The 26965-nt window shown below is 37.6% G+C and overlaps 1 protein-coding gene across 3 annotated transcripts in view; it reads left to right on the top strand.

The window, feature by feature from the left end:
- FAM193A (family with sequence similarity 193 member A) overlaps window positions 1–26965 on the top strand; it is a 79896-nt gene that overhangs the window by 39239 nt on the left and 13692 nt on the right. Inside the window, exons 6-18 of one of the 3 annotated variants that reach the window (XM_062638678.1) lie at window positions 1856–2090; window positions 5270–5394; window positions 9738–9882; window positions 14440–14517; window positions 15229–15369; window positions 16221–16333; window positions 16488–16730; window positions 18587–18740; window positions 18842–19021; window positions 21404–21655; window positions 23987–24185; window positions 25497–25769; window positions 26097–26379. In XM_062638678.1, coding sequence (XP_062494662.1) covers window positions 1856–2090; window positions 5270–5394; window positions 9738–9882; window positions 14440–14517; window positions 15229–15369; window positions 16221–16333; window positions 16488–16730; window positions 18587–18740; window positions 18842–19021; window positions 21404–21655; window positions 23987–24185; window positions 25497–25769; window positions 26097–26379 — 2421 coding nt within the window. The remainder of the gene's footprint in view (window positions 1–1855; window positions 2091–5269; window positions 5395–9737; window positions 9883–14439; window positions 14518–15228; window positions 15370–16220; window positions 16334–16487; window positions 16731–18586; window positions 18741–18841; window positions 19022–21403; window positions 21656–23986; window positions 24186–25496; window positions 25770–26096; window positions 26380–26965) is intronic. The other 2 variants (XM_062638676.1, XM_062638677.1) reach the window with 2 other exon arrangements.

Here is a 26965-nt window from a genome sequence, read left to right on the forward strand (position 1 = left end):
TAGTGTGTAGGTACTTAAAACTGAATCACAGCTAAAATGATTGCTGATTTTTATGCAGCTTCTCTTTAATGAAAAATTTTGGAAATTGGAACACATACTGTGTACCTTTCTTATGTGCTTGGGAGCTTTGATTTCTCTAGAACTGTTTTTCACCCTTGAAAGAGATTATTGAAAACAAAGGCAGAAACAGGCTTTCAGACAGGGAAACCTTAAATGTCAGTGTGATTATTTTTCACTTGAGTTCTTTATGGTCTGCAGAGTATGAAATAAAATGAGGATTCTGTGTTTGAGCAGACACCAGTGTCCAGTCCATGGTGCTAATGTCATAAAATCAAAGAAACCTAGTCCATGTAGTTATTCAAAGTGTAAAAATAAACCAACCAAACAAAAACCCCCACGTGAACCATGTAGGTATCATGCCAAGATCATGCTGTGGCCAAGTAAATGTTTAAAAGGCAGAAATTCCTGATTCCATGCTTAGCTCTGTTGGACACAGCTGGCAAGAAATGGACTGGCTGGTCATCTTATTTGAGAATAATTAGTGATGCCAAGTGTTGTCCCTATTGGATCTTGGCACACTTTATGGCAATGTGATAGTATTCTATTTTGTGAGTGACAAGGGAAGAGCAAGGACTAGATAGCAGCAGGCATTTATTCATGTAACTCTTAAGTACTTATCTAATCCTGTTCTTCCTCACCTCCCTGCACTATAAAAAACAGAAGGTAAGTGCTTAAACTCATGTGCAGGACTTCAAATAGTACAGTTTTACTCTGAAGTACTCGAAAGTGGCCATTGTGTTCAGTTTTCTCCTGTGTTAGGTGGTTCAAGCCCTTGTCTCACTTCCAGGAGAGTATCAGACCTAGCCAGCTGTATGCTGTCCTTAGCAGGAAGCCCTCACCCCCTTTGAAGCTGTATCTTACAGTCTTTGAAGGTATTGAGTGGTGGAATAGAGTGCATGGAGGGCAGTATGGTTCTGAAGCTTCAGTATTAGTGTGCTTCCCTGAGACGAATGAGTCCCAAATTCTGGTCCCTATCCTGGACTTAAAAAAAAAAAAAATATACAAAAATGGCACCAGTCATTTGTAATGACTGCAGTTAGGCACAGGAGAGTGCCCTAAGTTATGTTCCTTTGAAGGATGTTCTTTGTGGCCCTGTGAATCCCACGCCTTATTAAAGCAGCAGCTGTAACAAAGGTGAAAAAAACGTCCTCGTACAGAAAGGGTAAGAAACTGGAGGTGAGAAGGAGTTTTCATGAGTGTCTTATGAGCCTGGTACACAAAATGTCTTTCAGTGCAGCTGAACAACGGAAGGATCCCCCAGAGCAGTCGACAAGTACAGTTTGGCTAGTATGTATTTAGGCATGTTCTGGCTGCCTATCAGATCAAGCTCCCTCAGTGGCTTGAAGTGAATGCTTGTCCTTCTACAGGATATTAATCAGGCCTGGATCTTGCTGTTCCAGGTGGAACATTCAGTAGGCATGCATGCAAGAACACAGAGAAGTTCCAAAGAAGCTTGTCTGAAGAGTCTAGGTGTCTGTAAGGCTGTATGCAAATTGAGTAAAGGGCTTTTTTTAGCTCACAAGTTGAAGTGAAATACTGAGGTCCTAAATTCATTTGTTCCTCAGGTGTGCAAGCCTCCTAGTCCTAAAGCTACACAAGAGCTCAGTCCTGCAGTGTAAAAATAGGGAACTGGACTGTGTTCTCCCAGATTTCAGGTAGTTATGTAAACCTTAGCCATTATTTCATTTTGATGACTATCATGGTAACTGGTAAATATTTTTAGGTAAGTGAAAATTGTTAATAACATGAATTATTTTTTATTTGTTTTTTTGTCACAAATATTCTAAAAATACAGGCTTTGTGAAAGAGATCCATATCAGCTTTACCAGCGGTTGGAACAGCAAGCTAGAGAATATGTGCTTGAAATGAAGGTTCGTCTGCTCAGGCACTTGTCACTGGGATCTAAAGTTGCATCAACATTAGCAATACAAGGGCCACCACAGGCACATCAGTTCATCTCACTCCTACTTGAAGAATACAGTGCACTCTGTCAGGCAGCATGTACAATCAGCGCCTTCCTAGTTACTCTGGTAAGACTGAAAAAATAACCTGTATGCTTCTATTTGCTAGGGGTAATGCTAGCAGAGCTGTTCTAGACTCTTTCAGGTGTCTTCTGTGGTTTGTAAAGTATAAGGGGTTTTGTGTGTGCATGCTTGGAGATAGGGAGGGTCAGAAAATGCAAATCTAATTCTTCAGAAATGTAGATCAGGCATCTCTTACAGTGAATTGATGAAATCCTCTCTCTTCTTACTAAAGAAAAAGGTCAGAGAATGCTGTTTGTGGCTCTTATTCTGAAACTAACCCTTGAACAGGTCTACAATTTTTAGATAATGCCTTAGATAAGTGTTTCCCACATTTTCAGTTAATCTTTAATGGTCTCTTGACAACCACATTTGAAAGACACAATTTTTTACATGCACCATTAGCTTAGCTTGTTTCAATGTTCGATTTTTTCACTTACAAGCAAGAATGGCTAAGTGAAAAGATGATCTCTTGCCTTGGAATTAATCTGCTATGATACTTATTTCTAAAGTTCCTGTTTTTTCTTAAATGCTTGTTGGTTTTGGTGTTTGTTTTTTTTTTTGTCAACTGGTTGTGATGTTAGACTTGGGATTATATTGTCAGGTAGAAGATAAGCAATTTTTTCTTGAGTAACTGTCATCATGAGTGAGTAATATAGTAAACAAATTCTGTAATTCTATTTGTTTAAGGGCTGAGAAGGTTATTAATCCTGTTCTGTTAATAATCCTTTCCTGTGCATCCTTTGTTAATGTCCGTATCGTGTTCATTCCTTTTCTTGTGTAAAGTTTGCATAAGCAAAATGAAAACTAAAAGGTGGATAAACTGGTAAATTTGGAGTTTATTGCCAATTAGCTGAAAGTGACTGTCTAGGTATATAAAGAGGAAAAGAACAGGCAGTAACAAGTCTACAATGGCCAAGGGTGAGAAGGATATAAAATGGAGGGGAAATGGAGTGTCATTAACTGAGGTATGACTGTCCGTAAAATGGAATTGGCAAAGCAGGAAGCTGTTTCTGTGGAGAAACGAGCATATCGGCTGCCTTTTTCTGTTGTCAGTGCTCTCTATTTGCTGTTGTCTGTATTGTCTTCCCCAGCTTTATCACTTAGATAGCGATGTGAGGTCACTGCCATCTCCAGTTTACTGGCTGCTTTTAATAGTCCTTGAGTCTCAAACAAGGTGCTTGAGAGTAGATTGCTCTTTGGGTTGATTTGCTCTGGAACTTGGAAATTGTTCAGCTGAAAAGCGGATGGATTACAGTACAAATGTTAGCTTTCTCAAAGTAAATCTGCCAGTAATGAACCAATTAATACAAGAATTACATAGCTGATCAGAAAAGAATCTTTTATTATTTTTCCCCTGCTTGTTATTGTGAAGTTAGCAGGCATGAGGGAATGAGATAATGGCCATGCAGAGACAGAAGGTGCTTGAACTCCCTGAATCTACCCTTTTATGACAGAATTCAAAGTAAAATAAAATTCCTATTCTTTAGAAAAAATAAAGTAAGAGAACACAAAATACCCCAGACTTTTCTTGTCCTTTAGCTTCTGCATCCCAGTAAGTACTGAAAACCTCTTCCTATTGAGCTGTGACATTCAGAAACTGAAATGTGAGAATCTAGGTTACTGTATCTTATCATACATTTCTAAACTTTATTAACTCTTTTTATTAAATAGAGCAGTATGTCACAGCCTTCATTGCAGGTAGTACAGTTACTAGCCCTTCCTATGTGTGTGGTTGTTCTTTCTCAATGTTTGGGTATGCTATGGAAAAAAGAAATCTTTTCAGTTGAAACATATAAGAGGCAATCAAGATCTTTAATCTCGGTGCAGCCCTCTTGTAAAGGTAAAATCTTTGCATGTAGCATGCTGTACAAAGGCATATAATACCTTGAGGAGAAACTTACTTGTTAGTGAAATCATGAACAGTTCTTCCTTTCAAAGGCATCCAGCTAACTATTAAAGTTCAAGAGCAGGAACTAAAGCCTTGTGCCCACAGCTATGGTCAGTACAGAAGAGCCCTCGAGTACACAGTACAGCGGACTAGAAGGGAGAATTTACCTGGTATTTCTTTGTGAGAAATACCATAATCTGCGCAATCCGACATACAAGATTTTGCGTGCAGGTGTTGACTGGTGTGTTCACAGCATAGTATGAAAATTGCTTAGGAAATCTACCTCAGTGTTAACCCTTGAGAAATTATTGACAGTTTTTAGAAATTTTAAATATTTTGAAGACAGTATTCAAAGTGAAAGTGTTTTGTGAAATCGGGGGGGGGACACCCACCCTTCTTAAATAATAATGAATCTCCAGACTGTTTGTTTTTTTTAATACTGAGAGTCTCATGTTTAGGTCCGGGATAAATATGTATTTCATTTTTAACCCACTATGTTTAACAAAACTTCAAAGTTCCAGAGTATTCTGATATTTCTGGCTATTCAAGGTTATGGTGCATGGGGCTGCCTTGCTGATCTGATAGTCAGAATGCTTGCACTTAATTTTGCTTGGGAGCATAAGGGGCTTATATAAAAAAACCCTGCATGCTGCAAGCTATATGTGGGAAAACTGGAAAATATATCATACCTGTCTTTGATTTGTATGTTTTGATAATAATAGATTTAAGGTTAGGCCTTGAAATTAAATACAGTTATGTATTAAATAACGTCAAATAGAAAAACATTTTGCTTACTAGACAAGTAAGCTGTTGGTCTCTTTTCTAGTTAGGAAACCTTGGGTTTAAGCTGTATTTGAAGTGAACCGTTTACTTGACTTATGTTAGTTTTGAAGTTACAGCTTGCCATTATATATGTCTGTTCCTAGGTAAGTTCAAAGAACTGAAAGATAATCAGACAATTTTTTTACAAGCAAACCTGAGAATAACTGGTTCAGATAGTAAAATCCATCTTTCAGTGCAGAAGTGAATGGCAGCTTTCAACAACAGTGTGATTCTTCATTTTTTCTAATCCATGACAATTTAGAAAAACGGTGAATAAAGCTATGGTTATACACATTATTAAAGAATTACTTAAGTTCTGAGTACTAAAACTGAGTATTAAAACTGCAAAAGATCTGAGTTGGCTGATACAGGCCGTAGGTTGAAAATTAGATTGTCTGAGGCAAGATCTTTTTGTTTTAAAAGATATTTTTTTTTTCCCTAACCCTGTTTGTTTTTTTGTTTTTTATTTTAATAGGAAAATGAACATTTGAAGAAATTTCAGGTGACGTGGGAATTGCACAATAAGCATCTGTTTGAAAACCTGGTATTTTCTGAGCCGCTCTTACAGAATAGCTTACCAACGTTGGTGTCACAGCTAAGGTAGAGTTTAACTTTTTTGTAATTTGAAGAAGTGATAACCTCTATTTGCAACTTAGTGTTTAAAAAAAAGTAATCTCTGCTGCTTCTACAGTTTAATAGGTAAAAATCCTTGTTGATCTGTCTTGTAAACAGTATTGTTGATTGAGCAGGCTGCTGTCATAACTTGCTTGTCAGAAGAATTACAACCCTAATCTACTTACTTGTCAGTTACCTAGTAAAATGACAGCATCCAATGAAAATGCTGGTGGTATGACTGAATAGTACTTTTTTCACTTGTCATCAGGCATTACTGCTGTCTCTGTAGCTCCACAAGCAAATTAAAGCCTCAATGCTTTCATGGTTCCCACAGTTCACAAGTAACTTAATTTGGAGTTTTAACCAATCTTTTCATTGGAGAAAGCAAAAGAAACAATGTCCCTTGCAATATGCTTGTAGGCCTTGTGGCTTATTATGTTTCCTGGGTGTTTAGAATGTGTATTTTATTGGCAAGGTTGCTTTGCTTGTAATTTGCATACTGGCAAAGTGGGTTCTCCAGGGAAGATGTATTAATTCTTATAAATGCTTTTCTTTGTCCTATGTCTGAACATTTTTAAAGTGCAGTCAGGGATAGGTTTGCGTTGACTTCTCAATCTAGTTCCTGATGAAGATATTCATGCTTGGTGTACATGTGTTTTAAAGGTATTGTCTCAGGTATTTTTCCATGGTACAAGAGCAGTTTGATTAAGGCTGTCACAGGAGATGTTCACAGTGAATAAAGAAATTTCTGAGTTCTCCTTTTGCTCTAGTATCTGGTAGATACTAGAAAGGAAAGCAAGAAAAGGCAAGATAGCTTAATTGTTGCTGTGCTCAGCAAGAAGTCTGAAGGTCCTTCAGAATATCTTGTCTAATTTTTTTACATGACACTGGGTTTGTACTGAAAGCCCGTTCTCCTTGGGTTTTTATGTTTTGTTTTGTTTTTCTTTATCTCTGGACAGATAATTCTGTTTCTGTGTTCAGTAGCATGTTGTTCAATTGCATATTTTCCTAGTGATTCCCAGTACCACTGTCCCTGACACTTTATTCCCCAGTCATCTCCGTGCTTTCTGACAAGGCCTTTCTGCATCTGTTACTCCAGCAGTCCTCGCTGTATCAGGACTGTTTGTGTTCATCAGCTCTGCAGATGAAGGCCTCTTAGTGAAGCTTACAGTCATTTCTTAACAGAAGTATTGGACTGTTTTCATTTACTTGTTGTTCTCAAGTGCTACTGCAATGAAAATTGGAGCAACAGGAGGTGTTTCCCTGCAGAACATCACTGTGGTGACAGCTACCTGCAAGGGTTAAATATGATGAAGTCAGAATCTTCTTGCAGGAATTTCTTTTCCAGTGCATCTGTGTACTCTAGATGGTTTTAAGGGTGTTTTATATAAACTGTGGTTTTGCCCAGGTAGATTCGCATGAGTGTTTTCAAAAGAAGAGGTTCAGCACAAGCTTCCCATTCTGTGGTTTCCAGTTCATATAGTGTGTCTTGTTTTACTGCTGAGTTCTGTGGGTCTTGAAGTAAGAGAATTAGGTAGCCTTTCCTTAGTTGTTTTTTTTTTCTTTTTTCTGGAGGATAATCTGCCTTCCATTGGGAATTGGTAGAGGAAAATTCCATCAGAGATGCATCACATGAGCCTAGTCCCTCGATCAGTAGAGAAGGTATTGCAAGAGTTCCTTCTCAAAAGGGCATTGGCCTCATTGTTTTCTCTTCCTGAAGAAGAAATGTGAAATGGCATTTTGGCATCTCAGCTTCACTTAGATTTTTTTGTGTTCACCCTTTCTCTCATCACTGAATCTTTTGTCTATATTTGGCTTTTTCAAAATATATAGCTGGTGTGCTGTCCCAAGTCACAAGGATGCTTATCAGATGTCAGGCTAGAAAAGATGTTCTTTTAGGGAGATTTAAACATAGCAGTCTTGTGGGAATGAAGGTTACTAGTTGATATGTGATAAGCTGTGTCAGTATTTCACAGGACTGGTCATCCACTCAGGGTGAACTGCCAGTCTTAATGTTTTGTATCTTGTTCTGCTACCTAGTCAACACCTCTGGTTTGTTTAGGAGGCATACTCAGTTATGCAGTCTGCAGACCAGCTGTAAGAGTGTCCATATGCTTATCAAGAGTTAAATAATCAGCAGAGCTTCTGGATCAGGCACAGCATTTCATAAGGCTGTGTTTTTATAACCAAATCATAGTATTTAAGGAAATCTAGTCCTTCATAGCTGAATGACTGGTACTTCCTTATGAAGCTGGCTGTATGAAAGATTTCTTAGAGGTTAAATATCTTTCTTTGGTTAAGATGGTTTTGATTACATGCAACCACTGATACACGTCCTGCATTCAATGGACTGCTTTACTGGGGTTTGGTAATGACCTGACTGATACCTGGGGCTTTTCTGGCCTCTTTGCTTTCCCTGTATGGTGTGAGACAGCATTCAGGGTAAATGCAAAGGTTTAGTTAAATGCTGTTGGCCAAAAAATTCTGGGTTCCTGATCAAGATACGCAGGCATACAGTAGGATCTATGTCAACAGTTATGCCTTCAAAGGTTCAGTTAATATAAAATAAGCAATTCTTACTAAGTTTTATGTATGTGATGCTTTTTATTACCTATTTTTTACAGCAGCCCAGGAATATGTTCCACCTCTGTTTACAGGACTGAAATATTACCTAGATTGTTGCTTTATACTTGCATCAAGGGGTGAAAGTGTATTGACTGGTAGCATGTTAACCTTTACACAAGAGGCACAATAAAAATTGAAAATGTAAATGCTGTTGCATTGCTAATGTAATTTTTTTTTAAAAAGAAGGTTTTCTTCTAACTTTTAAAAAAGATTTTGTGCACAACTTGTGGTTTGAAAGAATAGCACTGCTCAGCAGCAGTTACGAGAACAAATTGTTAACTTCTATGCAGTAGGAATCACAATTTCACCTAATTGCAAAATACCAGAAACACAGGCATAAAAAAAGTAGTAAATTGTGGTCTAGTAACAGGAATTGACAATGTTTGCACTGATTGTGAGGAAGAGGTGTACCCTAAAGTCACCATATTCCTTTAAACTGCTTTTTGTACTCTAGTAAGCATAGAGTTCCCAAGTTTTGAATGTGCAAAATTGCCTATGCACCATTTTAAAGTGATTGTGTTGCAGATTCCTGGCAAAAACAACGAAATAAAACTTGAATTCATTGGTGAAGTCATGCTAACAGCTGTAATTTAATGCTTACTGAGCTGTCTTGTTTGCTCAGCTCTTCATTATACTTAATTGCCATATTAAAATTAAGGGTTTAGTTCTTTGCCAGCTGATAGGCAGTACTGTGTAGTTCTTAGATTGAATTAATATCCTGTTGCAATGGAAATCTGTAACAGACCTCCCTGAAATGCTGGAATTGGTCTTAAATATTAAGTGTTGAGATGCTTGTGTTTATTTTTCTGGGGACTGGCTTTGACTCACCACACAGCCTCTGTGCCTCATTAACTGCATACTAGTTTCCTCTTCATTACTGAAGAGGTGTTGAAAAATTTCAGTTTATTTGTGTTAATTTACAGGTCATTACCATTCAATGTGCTTTAAACACACATTATCAAATAGAATTTTGTCTATTTATTTCAGAAGTCAGGATCTTGGAAGTTTGCTTATTTACTTAATTGTTGTGCTCATGCTTTCTAATGGCTATTTCTTTAAAGGAATTTGATGTACAGCGGTGTAGTAGTAGAAAGGGAGGTAAATCTGTCTCCAGTTTCTGTGGCTCCTTACAGAGACAGTCATCAGTGAAAGGCGTAACCACGTTTTCGAATGTGATGCTGCTCAAGTGATAGTAGATAACTGCATGCAGCCAAATTATCTGTTTCCTCATTCTACAGCACTTTTCCCAGCTGGAACTCCAACTTGTCTAGTAGTCTTTTTAACATTGATCATGTGAGTTCTGATTAACAAGCTTCTGGCTTTATTTTAGTACATAGCTCTTCAGTAAATAGTCAACGTATATTTAGCTCGTAAAATTTGGAAAGATAAATATATCAAGCTACAAAATTGGAATAAATATGGCTCAGTAGGTTTGACATCTGGTTGCATGTGGGAAAGAGGCTCTGGAAATGTTGCACGTCCCACTTTCTTGTTATTGTTGGTTACAGAACATTGGAATAAGCAATTGTTGGGTATTTTATGAAGAACACCTAAAAATACTCAATTCTGGGACACAAGCAGCTCTGGGCCTAGGTGTAACAGTAACTGCACTCTAACAACACTATTTTGGCTGGCAGAACATAAAAAATGTGATTTTTCCAGTGAAATGTGTCTTCTCTAACAAGTGGTATTTGAACCTTCAGGCTTGGAACAACGCACGATTCCTGTAGTGAAGATATGTATAGTACCTTGCTACAAAGGTATCATCAGCTGGAACAGGAAATGGGTCAAGTTGCTGAAGCATGGCTTGAATGCCAGAAAAGAATAGATGATTATGTTGATGAACAGGTAAGCATCATGTAAACAGACTCGAGGTGATTATGCAGGGTGCAGCCTGTGCCTCCGGTGAGGTATTTTTATCCAGAACTTTGAAGCAGCAATATGGAACCTTTCTCATTGATGTCAGTCTTTCAGAGTAGAAAAGAACACTAATATAGCAGTGGCGATTATACAGAAATTAAACCTCAAAATTGTTGAAGACTGTTGTTGTGCCATTGTTTAGAGATGGTCTTTGAATGTATTTTAATTACTTTAGCCTGTAATAACTGTAGCACAATAATGTGAAATTCTTCTGTAAATGTCATTAGGAAAAGGAAAAGAAACAAAACCACCCCACCCACAAAAACTTCTAAATTTCCAAAATAATAATTGCATTATATGAAATTCAGAGGAAGAGGTTGCTTTAAAAAACTGTTGCATGTTGTGTAGTATGATGGTAATGTTTTGTACAGCTGTCAAAATCAGAACTCCAGTTTCTACATGAATATTTGAGCTCTCTGAAGTTATCCTTTTTTAATTAAGTGTATGTTCTGGTAGCTGATTCTTCTGAGTTTGTCCTGTGTCTTAGAAAATAATCACATTGTGCCAACTCCTACATTGTCAAGAGCTTAATATTTTGAAAAATAGGTGTTTATTTTCAAAGTGGTTGTTTACTCTTCCAAAATTGCTCATATTCAAAGAACTTAAATTTATTTTCTTTAAAACACCTCAAGATAAGTTTTTGAATACTGTTTAGTTTGCTGGAAAAAAGAATATGCCTTGAAGTAAGTGAAAATACAGAATTTTATAAAGCTTTTCTTGTATTTTTAAGTTTTATGGAACTCCAACTTGAGATTTAGTAATGCTATTTTACTCCTATAGATAACAAACACATTTTAAAGTCTTACAGTACATTGTACACGTCCTTCAGAAACTATTCCTGTGATGAAGATTTAAGTGAGCTTCTGCCATTAATTCCAGTACCTTCAAGGTGGAGACAGGGCATAACTAATTTTATTTTTAGAGATTGTTCTATATTTGGGGTGCGCATCTGTGAGGTATCAGTTACAAAGTTTTCTCTTAGTCTGGCTGCTTTTGTGGATCTAAGTATTTGATTACAGCTCTGTAAAATTTCATCATCTCACATTTTGTGGTAGTAGAAGGCACTTTCCTCATGGTGTCAGGGTACTGTGTCTGTCTGATACTGCCTTTCCAGTAACAAAGGGAGCCCAGTACATCATAAACACTTATTTTTCAAAAGATAGAACTTGTGTAGTCACATTGAGATCAGGCTTCTGACTGGTTGATCTGCAAAATCAGCTCTTTCTTGATGATTTTTTTTTTTTTTTAATGACCAAAAAAAGCCCTGTGAGGGGGTTTGTAGGCGAAACACTTTTAAAACTTAAAGCATCAAATTTTAAAGGAGGTATTGGTATTTTATTGGTATTTATACATAGAAAAAACATTTTCACAGTTTTGCCTTAAACCCTGTGTTGGTGATAACTTATGGTTATACTCCATTGATCAAAAATACATCACTCAGTATGACCATCTTATGCAAATTTGCAGTGATTTTTTTTGTCAATGAGGTAGAAATCAGAAAGCCTGGCTACTGTGGATCTTAATAGTGAATGCATGTTCAGTACTTGCTGACTCTTAACTTAAGAAAACTGAGGTTTTATTGCTAGTTTATCAAAGGTTAGAACACATATCATCACAGATTAAAAGTTAAGAATGGTCCTCATATATCTACTGTAGAACTATACTCCAAATTTCAGATAAGGCATCAGCAGAGACAGTTTAATGGACTCTCCACTGCAATCGTGTAACATGCCATGTTACTTGTTCTTGAGGGGGGGGAAAAGTGAGTATCTTTTGCAAGCAATGCAAATAGTACTTTTTTTTTTAAACACTGTGTAAAACATGTCTGTGCATGACACAGCTGTAACTTAATACACTGCAGCATCAAGTGTACACACTGCGATAAAATGCAGAATAAGGATTTGTTCCTGTCAGCACTTGTATTCATCACGGTAAAATCTGAAGAAAATGTTTCGGGTATCTGGAATATAGAAGAATTTAAATGTGTGCAGCATGTACCTCCAGATCACTACCAAATTTTAACTACATTTAACTTAGAAGATACTAAATATATCTCGATCATTTTGAAAAGTAATGCCTGAAGCATGTAAGGTAGTCATATGTACTTGGTGTGAAAGTGTTTCCTTTTGGTTTTTACAATGACTCCCACTGAAGAAAGGCATACAGGAATGTCTTTGCCCAGCTCCACAAGAGCCAAGGGAGAGCTTTTTGCTTTTCTCTTCATGTGTGATTTTCTTTTTACAGTCCTGGTCAGGTTAGTAAGAAAAAATTGTACAGGCACATTTGTTTTTTGTTTGGTTGGTTTTTTCCTTTTTCTCTTCATGGTGACTGTATAAATAATTGAAACACTTTTTCAGTGCTGAGAGTTTGTGACAAGTGGAATTATTATTTCTAGTGAAAGAGACTAGGAAAATAGATCGAATTCACAAGTGGAATTTTCAGATGCTCAAATGTGCTATTCACATTTGATACAGACTTCAAAGTTTGGAAGCATCAAGCATCCTGTGATGTCTGTATGCACATCAGAGTTCTCACAGGTGATCTAGTGGTACATCAGTTCTGACCAAACTGCTGGCTTTGTTTAAAGGTTGAATCAATTTCAGAATGGAAAAAAATCTTGTTCACCTGCCTGTCTCAATTTACCATGTCCTATCTGATGTATCTCGAACAGTTTCTAGCCTCAAACAGGGAGGAAGAAAGAAAGTGGTAATGGACTTGTTTTCTCTTTTGGGCAGCGGTGGTAGCGTATTCAGTGCAGATGTGCAAGACTGAAGTGTAAATTTTTCCTTTTGATGGCATTTGAATTTTTATCCTGCTCCCTAGGAGAATTCTTGGGCACAAATCATTTGGTTTGTATTGCAGCTACTTTGCCCTGCTGAAATACTCACTGGGGAACAGAAAGAGGGGACAGTGATTTTCAATTATTTATGGAAGTAATAAGATATTTGCAGACATGGGGTATTGAAAAGGATGTGAATTTGAAAGTAGGAAAAGTTTAGCTTCAGCCCTTGTGTCCATTAATACTCAGGAGTACCAATACTTAAATCATGCTGTCAATTTGACAGTTTCTTGGCAGGCTTGAGTAGGCAGCTCCCAGTTAATGCACTGGCTGTTTTAAGCATCGTTCTTTGGCATTAAAGTCTTCTCTTCTAATGCATAGTAAATGTACGTGCCTGTCATTGATGGTGAGGATTCAGCTAGGTGCCAGGGCACCTAAACCAGTGAGTGTTGCTGTGTGTAAATGTAGCTCAAAGGTTTTCAGAAGCTGGTAGTACAGCCAGGATGAAATTTCTGATGCTTTTGGCTGCAGGCTCTGCAGTACTTTTTAGTGTGTCTAAGAAATTGTACCAGTGGTTCAAGAATATTTCATTCATGCTGTGTTTTAAAAAAAACACACATGCAGATGATAAACTCTTTTTTCTTTCGTGTTAATGTGACCTCACTGGAACAAGGAAGATGAAAATCCACAATATTAATTAGAAATACATGCTGCTGATTGTTTCAGAAATTCATTAAGCAAAATTTTACCACTTAATACTGTTTCAAATCCCCACCTTTGAATTTCATTTTCCCAAGTTAAATAATGATAATAGCAATAATACACTTAGGTTAAAAGTAAAACTTTAAACTCTTGATCAAATGAATTTCTGGAGGCATGCTTTTGAAGGAGGGGAAAAATTAAGATTGCTAGTGGTATAACCTCCTGGAGTTTGGCTCACTAACATTTTTATGAAGCAGTTTGTTTTGTAAGAGGTAGACCTCTTTATTAATAAAGTAAATGAAAAAAAGAACTGTAAAAGGTAACAGCGATAGTTGGGTTTCCTCACTAATGAAGTAGTGCTCTTAAAATGTTGTTGAAAGGTACAACAGGAGAAGCTTTGTTCTTGCTTTTTGCTGTATTAAAATTCATGGAAGCTTTTGTGTTGTGTTAAAGTCAATTTATTTACTAAATCAGAAAAGTAGAATTTGTGTACAAAAAATTACAGGCGCTATTCTCCATCCTTAGGTAAATTATGAGCATGAAATACATCAAGGGAGAAAAGTGGTATAAATAGTGTTAGTCTAGGTGACTACTTCTAATTTGTTTGGGTGGTTAGTTCCATACATGGTGCATCAGAATTTGCACTTGAGTCTGTGCTGAAGCCTTGCTGAAAATCTTGTAGCTTTAGATGTTAATGGATGTTAGTGGGTCTGAGATGTTGAGGATCTAAAGCCAGTTGCATTTTACTGAAAATGCTATGGAAATATTTCATGAAAATAAATGTTAACATAAGGAATAACTTGAGAAAATCTGACTGAAAAATCATGTAAGCATATAAAATTTAAAGTGACTCAAATGATTAGCAAATAAAATACATTTTGTATTGACTAAGTATGTAACTGCTTTTAAAATAATACAGACAAGCTGGGTTTAATGAAACTAATAGACAACAGTGTAGGTTTTCTGTCATCAAATCAATGAGTTTTCCTTAAATTCTGTTTTAGATGGCAATGAAAACAAAACAACGCATGCTAAAGGAAGACTGGGAATTTTTTAAACAGAGGCGTTTTATTGAAGAGCAGGTAGGATTTTTATTTTTTTTTTATACCTTATTAAGTTACACTAAATGCTTCATGTGTACTTGTGAGACGCAAACATGTGAGTGTAGTATATTGTACTAGTTCTGTGTGATCTGCAGCTATGCCAGGCATGAAATTTGGTCAGTTATAATACATAAAAGCAAGATCCAAGAAGACTATGTAATCGTATATAATCTCAATTGCTAGTGAAGTAACCTACTGGACTTCAGCTAATTAACAGAGCTTTATGAAGCGATTTGTTATATTCCTTAAAGAGGTAGATCTCATTATTAATTAGGTAAATGAAAAAACGCAAGCACCGTAGTCTTCTGATGGAATACCAGGTATTAAAATTCTTGATACAATAATGGAGGAATTTTTGATGCCTTAGAGTGCGATCCAAAACAGCCAATACATAGAGCATGGAGCTGCCTTGATGAACATGATAGAGAATATTGTGTCCAAGAGTTTGACAGATTTCCTTATGTGTATGGAGCTAGAGAGTGCGAGTCACAGTAGCAGGGCAGGTGATTATACCTGTTACTGCTGAGGATGTTTATCTGTAGGATGGCTCTTACATCCTTTTTTCTGGGGAAAAGGCTGAGCAGAGCTATCTGCCTTTTTTAAGCTGTAGCCAGAGAGGGACTGGTGGGAGTTCCTACCTTTATTATAAAATTATATCTGCTGTTTAAGACTCAGAACCCTCTTCTGTAGCCTGGAAGTATTCAAGTATGTATCATGCTTTCTGTAAAGGTACAGTGTGACTCTGCTAGAGTCAAGTCAGAATGGGGAATCTCTCCATGTCTGTACCACTGCACAGAAGGAAATGATAGTTGTGAGCCGGGGAAAGAGAAAGTACATTTTAATAAACTTAAGCTTAAGCTTAAATTGGCAATGTCTCAAAGCAATCATCAGTATGTACTTTTTCAAATAAGGAACATAAGCCTGTGTTAACCACATCTTTAGAATATCTGGTATACAGGGCTGCTCAGAGGACTTGAAGAAGAATCCTCTTTTTCCTTGATCCTAATTGGCCTTAAGTGAACTGTAAGCCCATGGCTTCTTAGGTAAGGATCAGGTCTGTGCATCTATGGAAGTAGAAGCTTAGGCACATCCTTGTTTAACCTAAGGTTTGTAGGTATCTAATGAAATCAGGTGCTTTTAGGATTAGGCCTCTGCCAGGTGGTCATTGTTTGGATTGTATTTCTTCACTAACACAGTCAAGTCCTGTTTTGGCCAGCTACTTTGTTCTTTGCATCTATCCATTGTGTCCACAGAATTAATCCTAACTTGTTTTTGCAAGCTAAGGGTGAATTTGCATTCTCCGTTTGTCAGCAGTGTCCTTTTGTCCTTACCATAAAACAAGACAAGAACTGTTCAGAGTGCATCAGTGGAAGTACCGTGCAACATTCACATACAAATTAGTTAAGGAGAGAGACTTAGCCACTTCACTAGTTCGTAGTAGAAACATATTTTCTTTGAAGAGTTTCAGTGCCATGTTTGTTGTTTCTAGCTTTGAACTTCTTCCTTTTTTCACTCACGATCAAAACACCACCTTCATGAGATTATCCTGAATTATTCTGCTTTTAAAATATTTTGCCCAAAGAACCCTTTTTGATTATGTAATGTGTTAATCATGATGTGCCATGGAATTGTTAATGGAGAGTCTTGCCCTACTAAAACACTGCCTTTATAATTTACTTCAGCTTAATAACAAGAAAGCACTAGCTGGGGAGAACAACTTCACAGACACAATGAGACACATGCTGTCATCACGTTTGAGCATGCCTGACTGTCCGAACTGTAATTATAGAAGAAGGTGAGCTGATGTTTTTAATATGAAATCATAATAAATCATTAATTTCTTGTGCAGGGAAAAAGGAAATACATTATTGGAACAAAGAGTGTGATTGTTTTAAATGAATGATACTTAAACAAGGTCATAAAAATCTGTAATCTTAATTCTTGAACAGATGTACTTGTGATGACTGCAGTCTTTCACACATTTTAACATGTGGCATCATGGATTCTCCTATAACGGATGATATCCACATTAACCAGTTACCACTACAAATTGATTCTGCTCCGGACTATCTCTCTGAAATTCGCCCACCCAGTATGTCTTCAGCAAGTTCAGGATCAGGTTCCAGCTCGCCCATTACAATTCAGCAACATCCCAGACTGATCCTTGCAGATAATGGTTCTGCACCAACTTTGTAAGTGGGGTTTTCTGTTTTAAATCTTCGTGGTGAAATGAATTTAAGCAGATAAGTTGCATTGGCTGACTAAGCATTATGTAATGCTAGTTTTGCCTCATAATCGTGTAATGATGGTCCTATATTAGCAGACCACAACTCCAGTGCTGTATGTTGTGCAAACATAAAGTAAAAACAAAAATCCTGTAAACTTCTTAAAAGCTTCTGAAGACATTGACTTAGCAGTATTGCTTGAAGTGTGCATCGTATGTACTTTCCTGCTTTGCAGTTGCAAGGATGTCAGATATTGATCTACTTCAGAGCATCGTTTTAAAATGTCACATTTTCTTAGACGTTGAAGGGAACAGGTGATGTTTCTTTAAGGGATGGTAATTTAATATGATTAATTTTATTTCCAAAATAGCTTTTATTAGGATTAGTGAAGTTGTGCTAACTCAGGTCTTGCATCAAAAATTATTGTCCCTATCAGAAGTTTGTCTCCCTCTTTCTTCTGTTTGTATCACAATGACCATCAGATTTGAGGCATTAGTCTAATAGTAGACTTCTGCCCCTTTCATAATTCTGATGGGTTAAAAGTGCTTGGTAGGCTGGCTTCTGTACATGGTTAGGATACAGCTAACCAGCAGTCTCCTCTGTTGTGATATTCTAAAGGCACTGTTGTCACTACAGTTAAGGAAATTGGCATTAGCATTCTGTGTTAATATGGTGTGATGAACAATGACAGTGCAGATGTGGGATATTTCTGATGACTATCACTTCACTGAGTTCCATTTCCTTTACCATTGCATCTGCCATAAATGGCTTAATCTTCCATAACAGGGCGTTAGTTTCTGAGCCAATTTGGGGACCACTTGAAAACAGAATACGTGGTGGTACGTTTAGCTACATATTCTTAAATGTATGGTTTGCAGTTTCTGTAAACTCTTGTTAGTTTTGGTGCTGAGCTGTCCAAAATAGTTCAGTTTGTCTCTTCAGATGTTAGTTCAGTTGAATCCAAGTGTTATTTACTGTAAAAAGCCTATTTTTAGGGAAATACCACTGCTCCTTGGGGAAGGGCCATTTTATGTCTCATAATATCAACTGTGTTTTATTTCCTCATTGCACATTTGAAATATGCCTGTCGGTGCCATCATGTAATTAAATTTTGGTGCTGTATCTCATGGAATGCAAAACGATAAAGTGCACAGTTTAAGAGCTCTGGATTGCTGTAGAAACATGAAGTAACCAATCTTAGCAACACCTCCCTGTTCATGCATGTTCTTTTACTAGCTGTCTGTATGGAAAAAATTTCCATTAAGCATTTTAGAGCAGATTCTGAAAACCACGTAGTTTTGGGGTCATCCAGGAGCTAATTGCTATTGAGACATTTAAGAACTGCTGTGATGTGTTCAGTGTTCCCTATTTAATGATATTGGTTTGACATTTGATGTATGGAAAAACTTTATTTTTTTTTTTCCACTTGACACTTTCTGTAAAAGAAGACATTGGCATAAGGCTTCCGTTTTGGTTTCTGTATTTTTAGTCAAATTAAAGATCATACGTAACCTGCCTTTATTAGTTACATAGATTCTTGGTTAGAAAACAATGTTGGAAAAATATTTTTCATAGAAATAGCAGAGAAGCTTATTTTCAGTCCAGGTTCAGGCATGCAACTATTATATTCAGTTGGATGATATGGCAGGTTTCTTTATCTTCTTGCTTGAAAAATTAAGTTCAGTGAAACAAGCTGGAAGACAATCCTTTGACTCCTAATGAAAACATTCCTACAACTTTATTTCATTTTGATGTTCTACTTGCTTTCATAATAACTGAGGTCACTGTGCACTGTGATTTATTTAAGCCTCTTTTCCCCTCAGTGGTAGCGATGATGAAGATGTTGCACCATTATCAGCAAAATTTGCTGATATCTACCCACTGAATAATTACGATGATGCAGAGGTTGTAGCCAACATGAATGGAATCCACAGTGAGCTAAATGGCGGAGGTGAAAACATGGCACTGAAAGATGAGGTACAGCATTTATGATGTTGTATCTTCTTCTAGCAGTTGGATGTGCTTGATGGAGAAAGGCCAGTCCTCCACCTGTGTGTTAATGAGTTAATGTTGTCCAGTCTCCGCAGGTGAGCAGTACTAGCAGCAGCTCCTCAGAAGCAGATGATGAAGAAGCAGATGGGGAGAGCAGTGGTGAACCACCGGGGACTCAAAAGGAGGAAATGTCTCTAGGAAAAAGGACATTAAGGAAAGATGAAGCAAAAATGGATAGTCCACCACCTTCTTATCCCAGTCAGCAGGTATAGTAATCTAAAAGCAACCCTTCTAGTAAATTAATTTTTTAAATGTGGGTGTTGAATTGATAGTACATTTTAATCTGAGTTACCCTGCAGCTACAACACAGGCTTGCTGCTTTGAGAGGGAGCATACCAGTCACTTTTATTGCTTGCTGGACAAAAGAATCTACATCAGAGGAGGTACCTTTGAGAGGTTAGACAACAGTCAGGTGGAAGCTCCCATTACATGTTCCCACGTGATTCGGATGTTTGTAAGGCCTTCCACTAGAAGCATTTTCTCATTTGTTAAGCGTATTTAGCTACTTTCAGGGAGTATGTTGAGATCTTTTTCTGTGGATGGCTGACCAGTGGCATAATACTTACATGGGCTGAGACCTCTGTCAAACTAATTTGAAACTGGTAAACAGATTGAGCATTTGTTGTGGAAAATCATATGAGGATTATGCAAGTCTACTTGCCTTAGGGAGGCAAACTAAGATGCAAGATAGAAAGGCAGATTTAACCTTCCTCTGTTTTCTTTGAGAAAAAGAATTTTCTTATAATTATTCTGAGGAAGTCTTAATGACATTCTTTTTTTAGTCTGATTTTCTAGTCAGAGCTGAATATCCTGTAATGCTGCATTCAAGTGATTTCACTAGTACACGTCATTGCATTTGAAATTTTTGGTGTTATCTCTTGAGGTTGCTCATTTAGTCCATATCTTTATTTCTCTTTGAATTCCTTCTCATGGTCAGTACCCAAAGATTTGTCAGAATTGGATTTTGAATCTCACCATACTGTTTGACATCTCTTTTCTGTTTTCCTTTGCTAGTAGACTATTACTGGTTTCTTGATAGTACAGTTTTTTATGAGCAAGTTATGTTTTCCTCTATGTACAACTGATTAATTTCATCATTGTTATTTTGTTTATGAAATATTTGGTTGCTCAGATATACCTTGTTTCAAAGGCTGGAATGCTTTTAAGTGATAATGAAGAGTTAGTTGTTTCTGAGAGGAAGGCATATTTAAGAAGATCACTACCTTTTCTGAAAGCTAAGTTAGCTAATGTTGCTTTTTGGAAAAACGTACTAGGAAAAGTAGCAATTGGAAGTGTTCCCGGTATTGCTTCTGGTAAAGTTACCTCCCACTGAAATGTAAGATGGCAGCGGCAGGAAAAAGTACTGAGCTGAGAGAAGGAAATGGAGCCCCTCCTTCCTGGGCTCCTTTTGTTCAAAAGCTTGAAGTCTTTTGATATAACAGAAGTTAATGATACTTTGAGATCAGTAAAAGGTTCTAATAGGCCAAGGATTTCTCACAGTTGATGCTATTATGAAATTTTTCATTAGAAATATCAGCTTCACACTATCACAGAAGGGTTAAGTTTGGAAGGGACATCTGCAGATGGTCTGTTTCAGCCCACCTGCTCAAAGCAAGGTCATCTAGGGAAGGTTCGTCAGCAGTTCTGAGTTGGGTTTTGAGTATCACCAAGGATGGAGGCTCCAGAACTGCTGCAGGTAACGCATTCCAATGTTCAACCACTTTCATAAATAAACACTTTAAGCTCAAGTGAAATTCCCTGTATTTCAGTCTGTACCCATTTCCTCTGGTCCTTTCATGGGATACCACTGAGAGGAGTCTGGTTTTGTCCTCTTTCCTCTCCTTTTACCTGATGCACGCTAGTAAGATCCCCCTGAATCTTCTGACTTGAGGCTGAACAGTCCTGGCTCTCTCAGCCTTTCCTTGTATGACAGATGCTCCAAGGCCTAAATCATCTTTGTGGTCCCTCACTGGAGTTACTGCAGTAGGTCCATGTCTCTCTTGGACTGGGAAGCCTACAACTGGAGCTAGCATTCCAGAAGTGTCTCACTAGTGCTGAGTGGAGTGGAAAGATTACCTCCCTTGACATGCTGGCAATGCTCTGCCTAAGGCAGCTTAGGACTGCTTCCAGCTTTATCAGCTAATTAACCTTTGTTACTAGTTTCTACACATACTGTTTTTCCATTTGTTTAGAAAATTGTGGAAAATAATTATCTGGTTATTTTTGTTTACAATGGGGTAATTGATTGCAGAATAATGATCAAATGCTGTCAAGGTTCCCATTCCTGTCTGTTCTGGATTATTTGTAACAGTATCTTGCTTGTTCTCACTGGTAGTGGATATTTAATGTCTGTAAAGTATGAAATGTTGTCAATTTGTAGGACATTCTTTGCTTCACTAAGATAAAGATCCTCCACCAGTCCTTTTACAAGGTTCTTCCATTGCTATGAGATGAAAGGATTCTGTGGATGCTCTGAAAATATTAATTGCTGTATGCAAAGTGATTGCTGAGAAAAAAGGATGGGACAAATCACTGATTTTACTGTCTCTTGAGTAGATTGAAAAAAAATACTCTCTTTTTTCTTATAGGCTGACCAAGGTCCAAATGCTTGTGAATGTCATGTTTGCAAACAAGAAGCCTCAGGTCTAACAGCCTCTGCACTTGCAACTGGACGCTTGCCTGCTGGCCACCAGTTTATGAATCCCGAAAAACCTGCACATCCTGCACTTCATCTTTATCCTCACATCCATGGACATATACCATTGCATACAATTCCTCATCTTCCTCGTCCACTTATCCATCCCACCTTGTATACAGCTTCTCCCTTTACACACAATAAGGTAAGCCTGATGAAGGAGATGGGATGCATCCTCATCCCAGGAAAAATGCTGTACACCTTATAAACCAGCGTGACTGTGTGTCAGTGAAACCATGAAAGGTGCTTTAAATTGTGGTCTGTTTATAGTAGCCCTTTTGAAGGGAATAGTGAGGGATAGGGAGTAGGACGCCTTTGGATCTGGTGGGAGGTTCATACAGGAGGGCAAAGGGTATCAGCAGCAGACTGGTAATTTCCTTACTGTGATCAGAAAGCATGTGGAGTCAAGAGTCTTGAATGATGGTGGAAACAGTGATGAGACTTCACTGTGCAGTACAACTAATTAAATGTTCATTTCATGTATATTGAAGGTCAAAAATTAATATTCCATTTTGGCAATACTATCCTGAAGTTTCTAGTTCAAAATATGATTTCTTTTTTAAATTGAAGCACAGAATTCTATTTCTAAGGAGGTTTTGTGCTTTGAGAGTACTTGCCTTTTTTGCAGGTTCTGCAAAGTTCCTTTCACCCAAAACTTGTTAGTAATAAGACAGATGTGGGGACCACATGACAGCTTTTCAGCAGTATCAGTCAAAAGCAGGAATTACTGTTGTTCCATGTATTGTTTAAATCTGTTGAACTGTGGATGCTGCTGACAGGTGCAAAGCTTTTGTCATTAGGTACATATTCCTGTCGTCTCCCTCTTGTTCAGTCCATTGATCCTGTGGTTGTAAAGGAGAGTAGATTAGTTCAATCAGATGACTATTACATAGTCTCACAGCCCTTCTGAACATACACTGTGTTTTTTCTTATCAGTGTCCCTTATCTCTGTTGCAGTGCACCAGTTCTGTACTGCTGTGTACCAACCTGCTATTTCTCAACAGCCCACTGCCATTCTTCTGAAACCCGTAATTGTTGTATCCCACCTTCTGCCATCCTTCTAGACCTCTTTTTACATCCGTTAAGAAGTCTGTTCAGGCTTTGATCCATCTACTCAAGCTCCCACCCCTGGCCTCAGCTGTCTTTCCTTCCAGGAGACCTTTGTGTAGCAGAATACCTGCAGCGCACTGTCATGGCTGCACCAGAAGCCCCATGCAGAGTAGCAGGCTGCTAGCACTGAGTGGTGGTGTAATGCAGGCCAGGTCTGTTAGCTCTGGCACGGCACCTAAACCAGCTGGGCTCCATGTATTTATGTTGTGCTGGAGCTGGAAAGGCATATGTGAATGCTGAAGCTTTAGGGAGGTTTTGCTTTTGAAGAGCCATCTGAATTCAGCAGAGATGATAGCAAGCGAGCTAATTAGCCCTGTTGGATCAGGCTTGGTTCATCATGGATAGGCTGTTCTGCCCTGTGAAGTGTTTCGTTGTAGCCAAGTGTACCCATTTTCTTTAATGCAGGGCATTCCAGCCCCTCCTATCTTTACCCTTAGATGACAGAATCGTTCTGTGTAGGGAAAGGAGACAGTATATACAAAGTTTGCTTGGCCATGAGTGTTTAGACTTTCATGTCTGATATGTCATTGACTCAGCTGATAATAACTGTATCTACCGCCGTATATTTTTTCATTAAATCAAATATAATGAAAAAATAGAGCAAACTTGCTTTTCCTTGGTTTCTTTTAAAGTTGACAGTAATTGAATATAATACTTGCATTGCACAAGGGCTTTGGGAGAAAGTTACATTTTAGAATATGAATAAACAATTTCAGCCAGAAGTGGGATAAGCCAGAACAACTTGCCCCTGTAAAACAAGAGTATTCCCTTTTTTTCCTCAATTACTTCTAAAAATAAAAAGGTGTATTCCTTGGCTGTTAAGTTTTAAGTTAATAACTGGGGAAGAAAAAATTAAAAAAAAAAAAAACAAAATTATGTTTTCAAATAATAAGTGTTTTATTTCTTTTTCTGTGCCCTTGTTTTCAATCCTGAAGTGTCTGTAATCCCTTTATCACAATTGTCTTATGTGGTAATGATTATCATGTCACAGAGGATTGGTTTTGGCAGCTTGGGCTTTGAAAGGTAATTATACCTAACAAGTTCTATGTTCATACAGGTACTGGTTTTAATTAAAAATGAGGGCCTACCAATACATATTAACCCAAGTTTTTTTGAAGATCGCTTTTTTTTTTACTCATCAGTTAACTGAATCAAAAAGCAGTGTTTGTGATTATCAAATATATACATGTACATACCATGTGTGTTATGTATTATCTGCATTAAAAATCAACAAACCAGTATTTTATCATTCTGGGAAGTATTGTTTATTACACACTGAATTGAAACACTGATCTGAATATTGCTGTTGGGGTGACTGTGTAAGCAAACAGAATATGAATGAGGAAAATACTCTTTATTTTTGTAGGCATTACCGCCAGCTCCAGTTCAGAATCATACAAACAAGCATCAAGTATTCAACGCATCTCTCCAAGATCATATTTATCCAAGCTGTTTTGGGAGCACTCCAGATTGGAATAGCTCTAAATTTATAAGTCTTTGGGGATCAGAGATGATGAATGACAAGAACTGGAATCCTGCTACATTTTTGCCTGATACAATTCCTGGTGAGGTTTTGTTGCTACTTTGCACTGACTGGTTAAAAGCCTTATGCTTTGAAATGGAATGAGGCACTTTTTTCCAGGAATGGTAGGTTTCATCCTCATGGGTTTATAAGACAGGATTCTGGCAGAGATGTGCTGTAATTTCTCTTCCAATGGGAACAGAAAATTGAAAAATCAATTCTTACATATTGGGGCGAGGATGCTAAAAGCAAAAGAATAGCACGTTCTCTTTCACCTATGGTCATTGTAGAGGTATTTTTCTTTTCAGAAGCTTAGGATTGCAGAGAAACGGGAATTAAGGGGAAACTTAAATAACTTGGTCTTCTGCCACAAAGACCTGCTTTTTTTCTACAGGGTCACAAGAGCACTGGTAACACAGTACTATATCCTCCTACTCATCATAGCAGGCATAACTGCATTGTCATTCAAAAAGACAGAGGCATAAATCAAGCAAAAGATTAACTTAAACCAGGAAGCCATTGGAAATAGTAATGGTTAAACTGAATGCGAATAGAGCAAAAATAACATATATATATATGTGTGTGTATATATATATATACACACACACAACCCTATACATATATATTTTTCCATTCCCATCATATGAAATACTGAAATGCCTTTTTTATTTTGTTTGACTTGTATAAAAAAGGAAGTTTGGGTTTGTGTGTTGGCTTTTCTCAGACTGATCTGCTGCTAACTTGTGTCAAGCTACCACAGTGATATTTTAAAACGAATGTCATTAAAAACATCCAGAAAACTTGCTTGGTAGGATAGATCAGCCATTTACAAATGTGTGGTTATGGGGAGCTGTTCCAACAGATGGTTAGTGGCAAGGTTGTGTGGAAGGTCTGTCACAAAGATGTTACTGTAGTTAGCTGGAATTTCAAATAAGGGAGGATAAGAGTTATGTCATTACATTGGTAGTAGGATATGTCATTCCTGCTTGTAATAGTAATTGCTAACTTGGACTTCAGATATTGAAGTTTATATACTTACATTTAAAATGGTGTCCGATTTTAAAATTATAAATGCATAAAGGTCCTGTAGCATCTTTGTTAACACACATTTAGTAGTGTTGTTATGTTTTTAACTTTAAGGTTTGTGACTTTTGCTGAGACTTCGTAGCACTTTTTGTTACAGCTGTCTTACTTGGGGTAGGGAGGGAGTAAGGACTATCAGTTCACTAATCTTGCCAGGTCAGCATTAGCAATAGATCCTTTCTGGTCTGCATCTAAATTATTGAATGTTTAATTCTAAATGCCAATTCTATAATTCTGTGATTCCTAATTACTACATGTGTTTCAATTGAAGGGAGTGATATTTTAGCACCAGCACTCTCGGAAATAAGACCCGAAGCACTTCCTACTACATCTAGCAATGAAGCTACAGCAGTTCCTGACAGCAAAGAGAAGAAAAATGCTGCAAAGAAGAAATGTCTGTACAATTTCCAGGATGCCTTTATGGAAGCTAATAAAGTTGTCATGGCAACCTCTTCTGCCACTTCTTCTGTCTCCTGCACAGCAACTACAGTGCAGTCAAGCAGCAACCAGTTCAAAGTATCATCCAAGAGACCTTCATCCATAGGTAAGGATTTCACGCACAGCTTAGTAACTGACTCAAGTACATTTAGCTAACTATGAAGATTTATATATGTTTGTTTTAGTAATATCATGTCTCTTAATGGTTTTTATTAATTGCTGTTCTCACTCTTGAGTTAGTCTCTGTACTCCTGGATCAAAGAACTTTGCAAAAGACCTTGATGTCAGCATATGGAACTGGCAATAGAAAAGTGTTGAAATACTGCTGATTTTTAGAGTAGCTGAGAACATCCAGCAATCTGCATGATTGCTTGGACAGTTAATGGAGACTTTTAATTATTTTTAATTGTAAGCATTTTTTTCCCCAATTTAGGTGAAGTGTTTCACAATATTAATAAAGAGGACCATAGACATTCTGCACCAGTTGCACCCCGAAATAGTCCTACCAGTTTAGCATCCCTTCCTTCCCTGTCTCCTGCTGCACTGTCTCCAGCCTCTACACCACATCTTCCAAATCTTGCTGCTCCTTCTTTCCCCAAAACTGCTGCAACAGCCCCTGGATTTGTGGATCCTCATTCAGGTCTTTGTCCTACTACAGTTGCACCTCCTACTTCAACCACAGACAGCTCTGTAAGTGCCCCACCAAGTGTCTGCAGGTAAGTTTCTTGTTCTTTTTTTATGATAGAAGGGGAATTTAAATGCAGATACCTCTTCTCCTTTGCCACTGGTTGTAGTGTAAAAGAAGAGCTGTCTGTGCGCTCAGCAAATGAGACCAAGTTTAGATGCTTTGTATGTTATTTGGTGCGAGACTTTACAAATATGATTTCCATTGCAGAATCTATTTACCCAGTTCAGAGGCTTAAAAACAAATGTTTGCTCGCTTTCAGAAATGTTACATGGGATAATTAAGTCAAGCTCTATTCTTTCTTACTGTCATTGCCAGTAGTGATTGCTGCTGCTGAGACACAAACCTGTTGTATAATGCATCTATTTTCTGTCATTTTGGTATTACATGGCAAGCTGGAATAAAAAGCTATGAAAATTGGAGGAGTCTATGTAGAAAAATCTAGCTCGGACTATAAAAAGGTCATACATGGTCTTGAAGCCTGCAGCACACTTTCCTGACTACACTTAAGACTTCTTAGCAATCAGACCCACCATTTGCACACTAGTTGTAGTATGGAAGGATGTTCTACGTATTTGCTTATTGACGAGATACGCTAGCATTTCCCCTTGAAAATA

The sequence above is a fragment of the Pezoporus occidentalis genome, unplaced genomic scaffold (assembly GCF_034315485.1).
Source record: "Pezoporus occidentalis ecotype Australia unplaced genomic scaffold, CSIRO_AGI_Poc_V1 ctg58, whole genome shotgun sequence".
Lineage (NCBI taxonomy): Eukaryota > Metazoa > Chordata > Aves > Psittaciformes > Psittacidae > Pezoporus > Pezoporus occidentalis.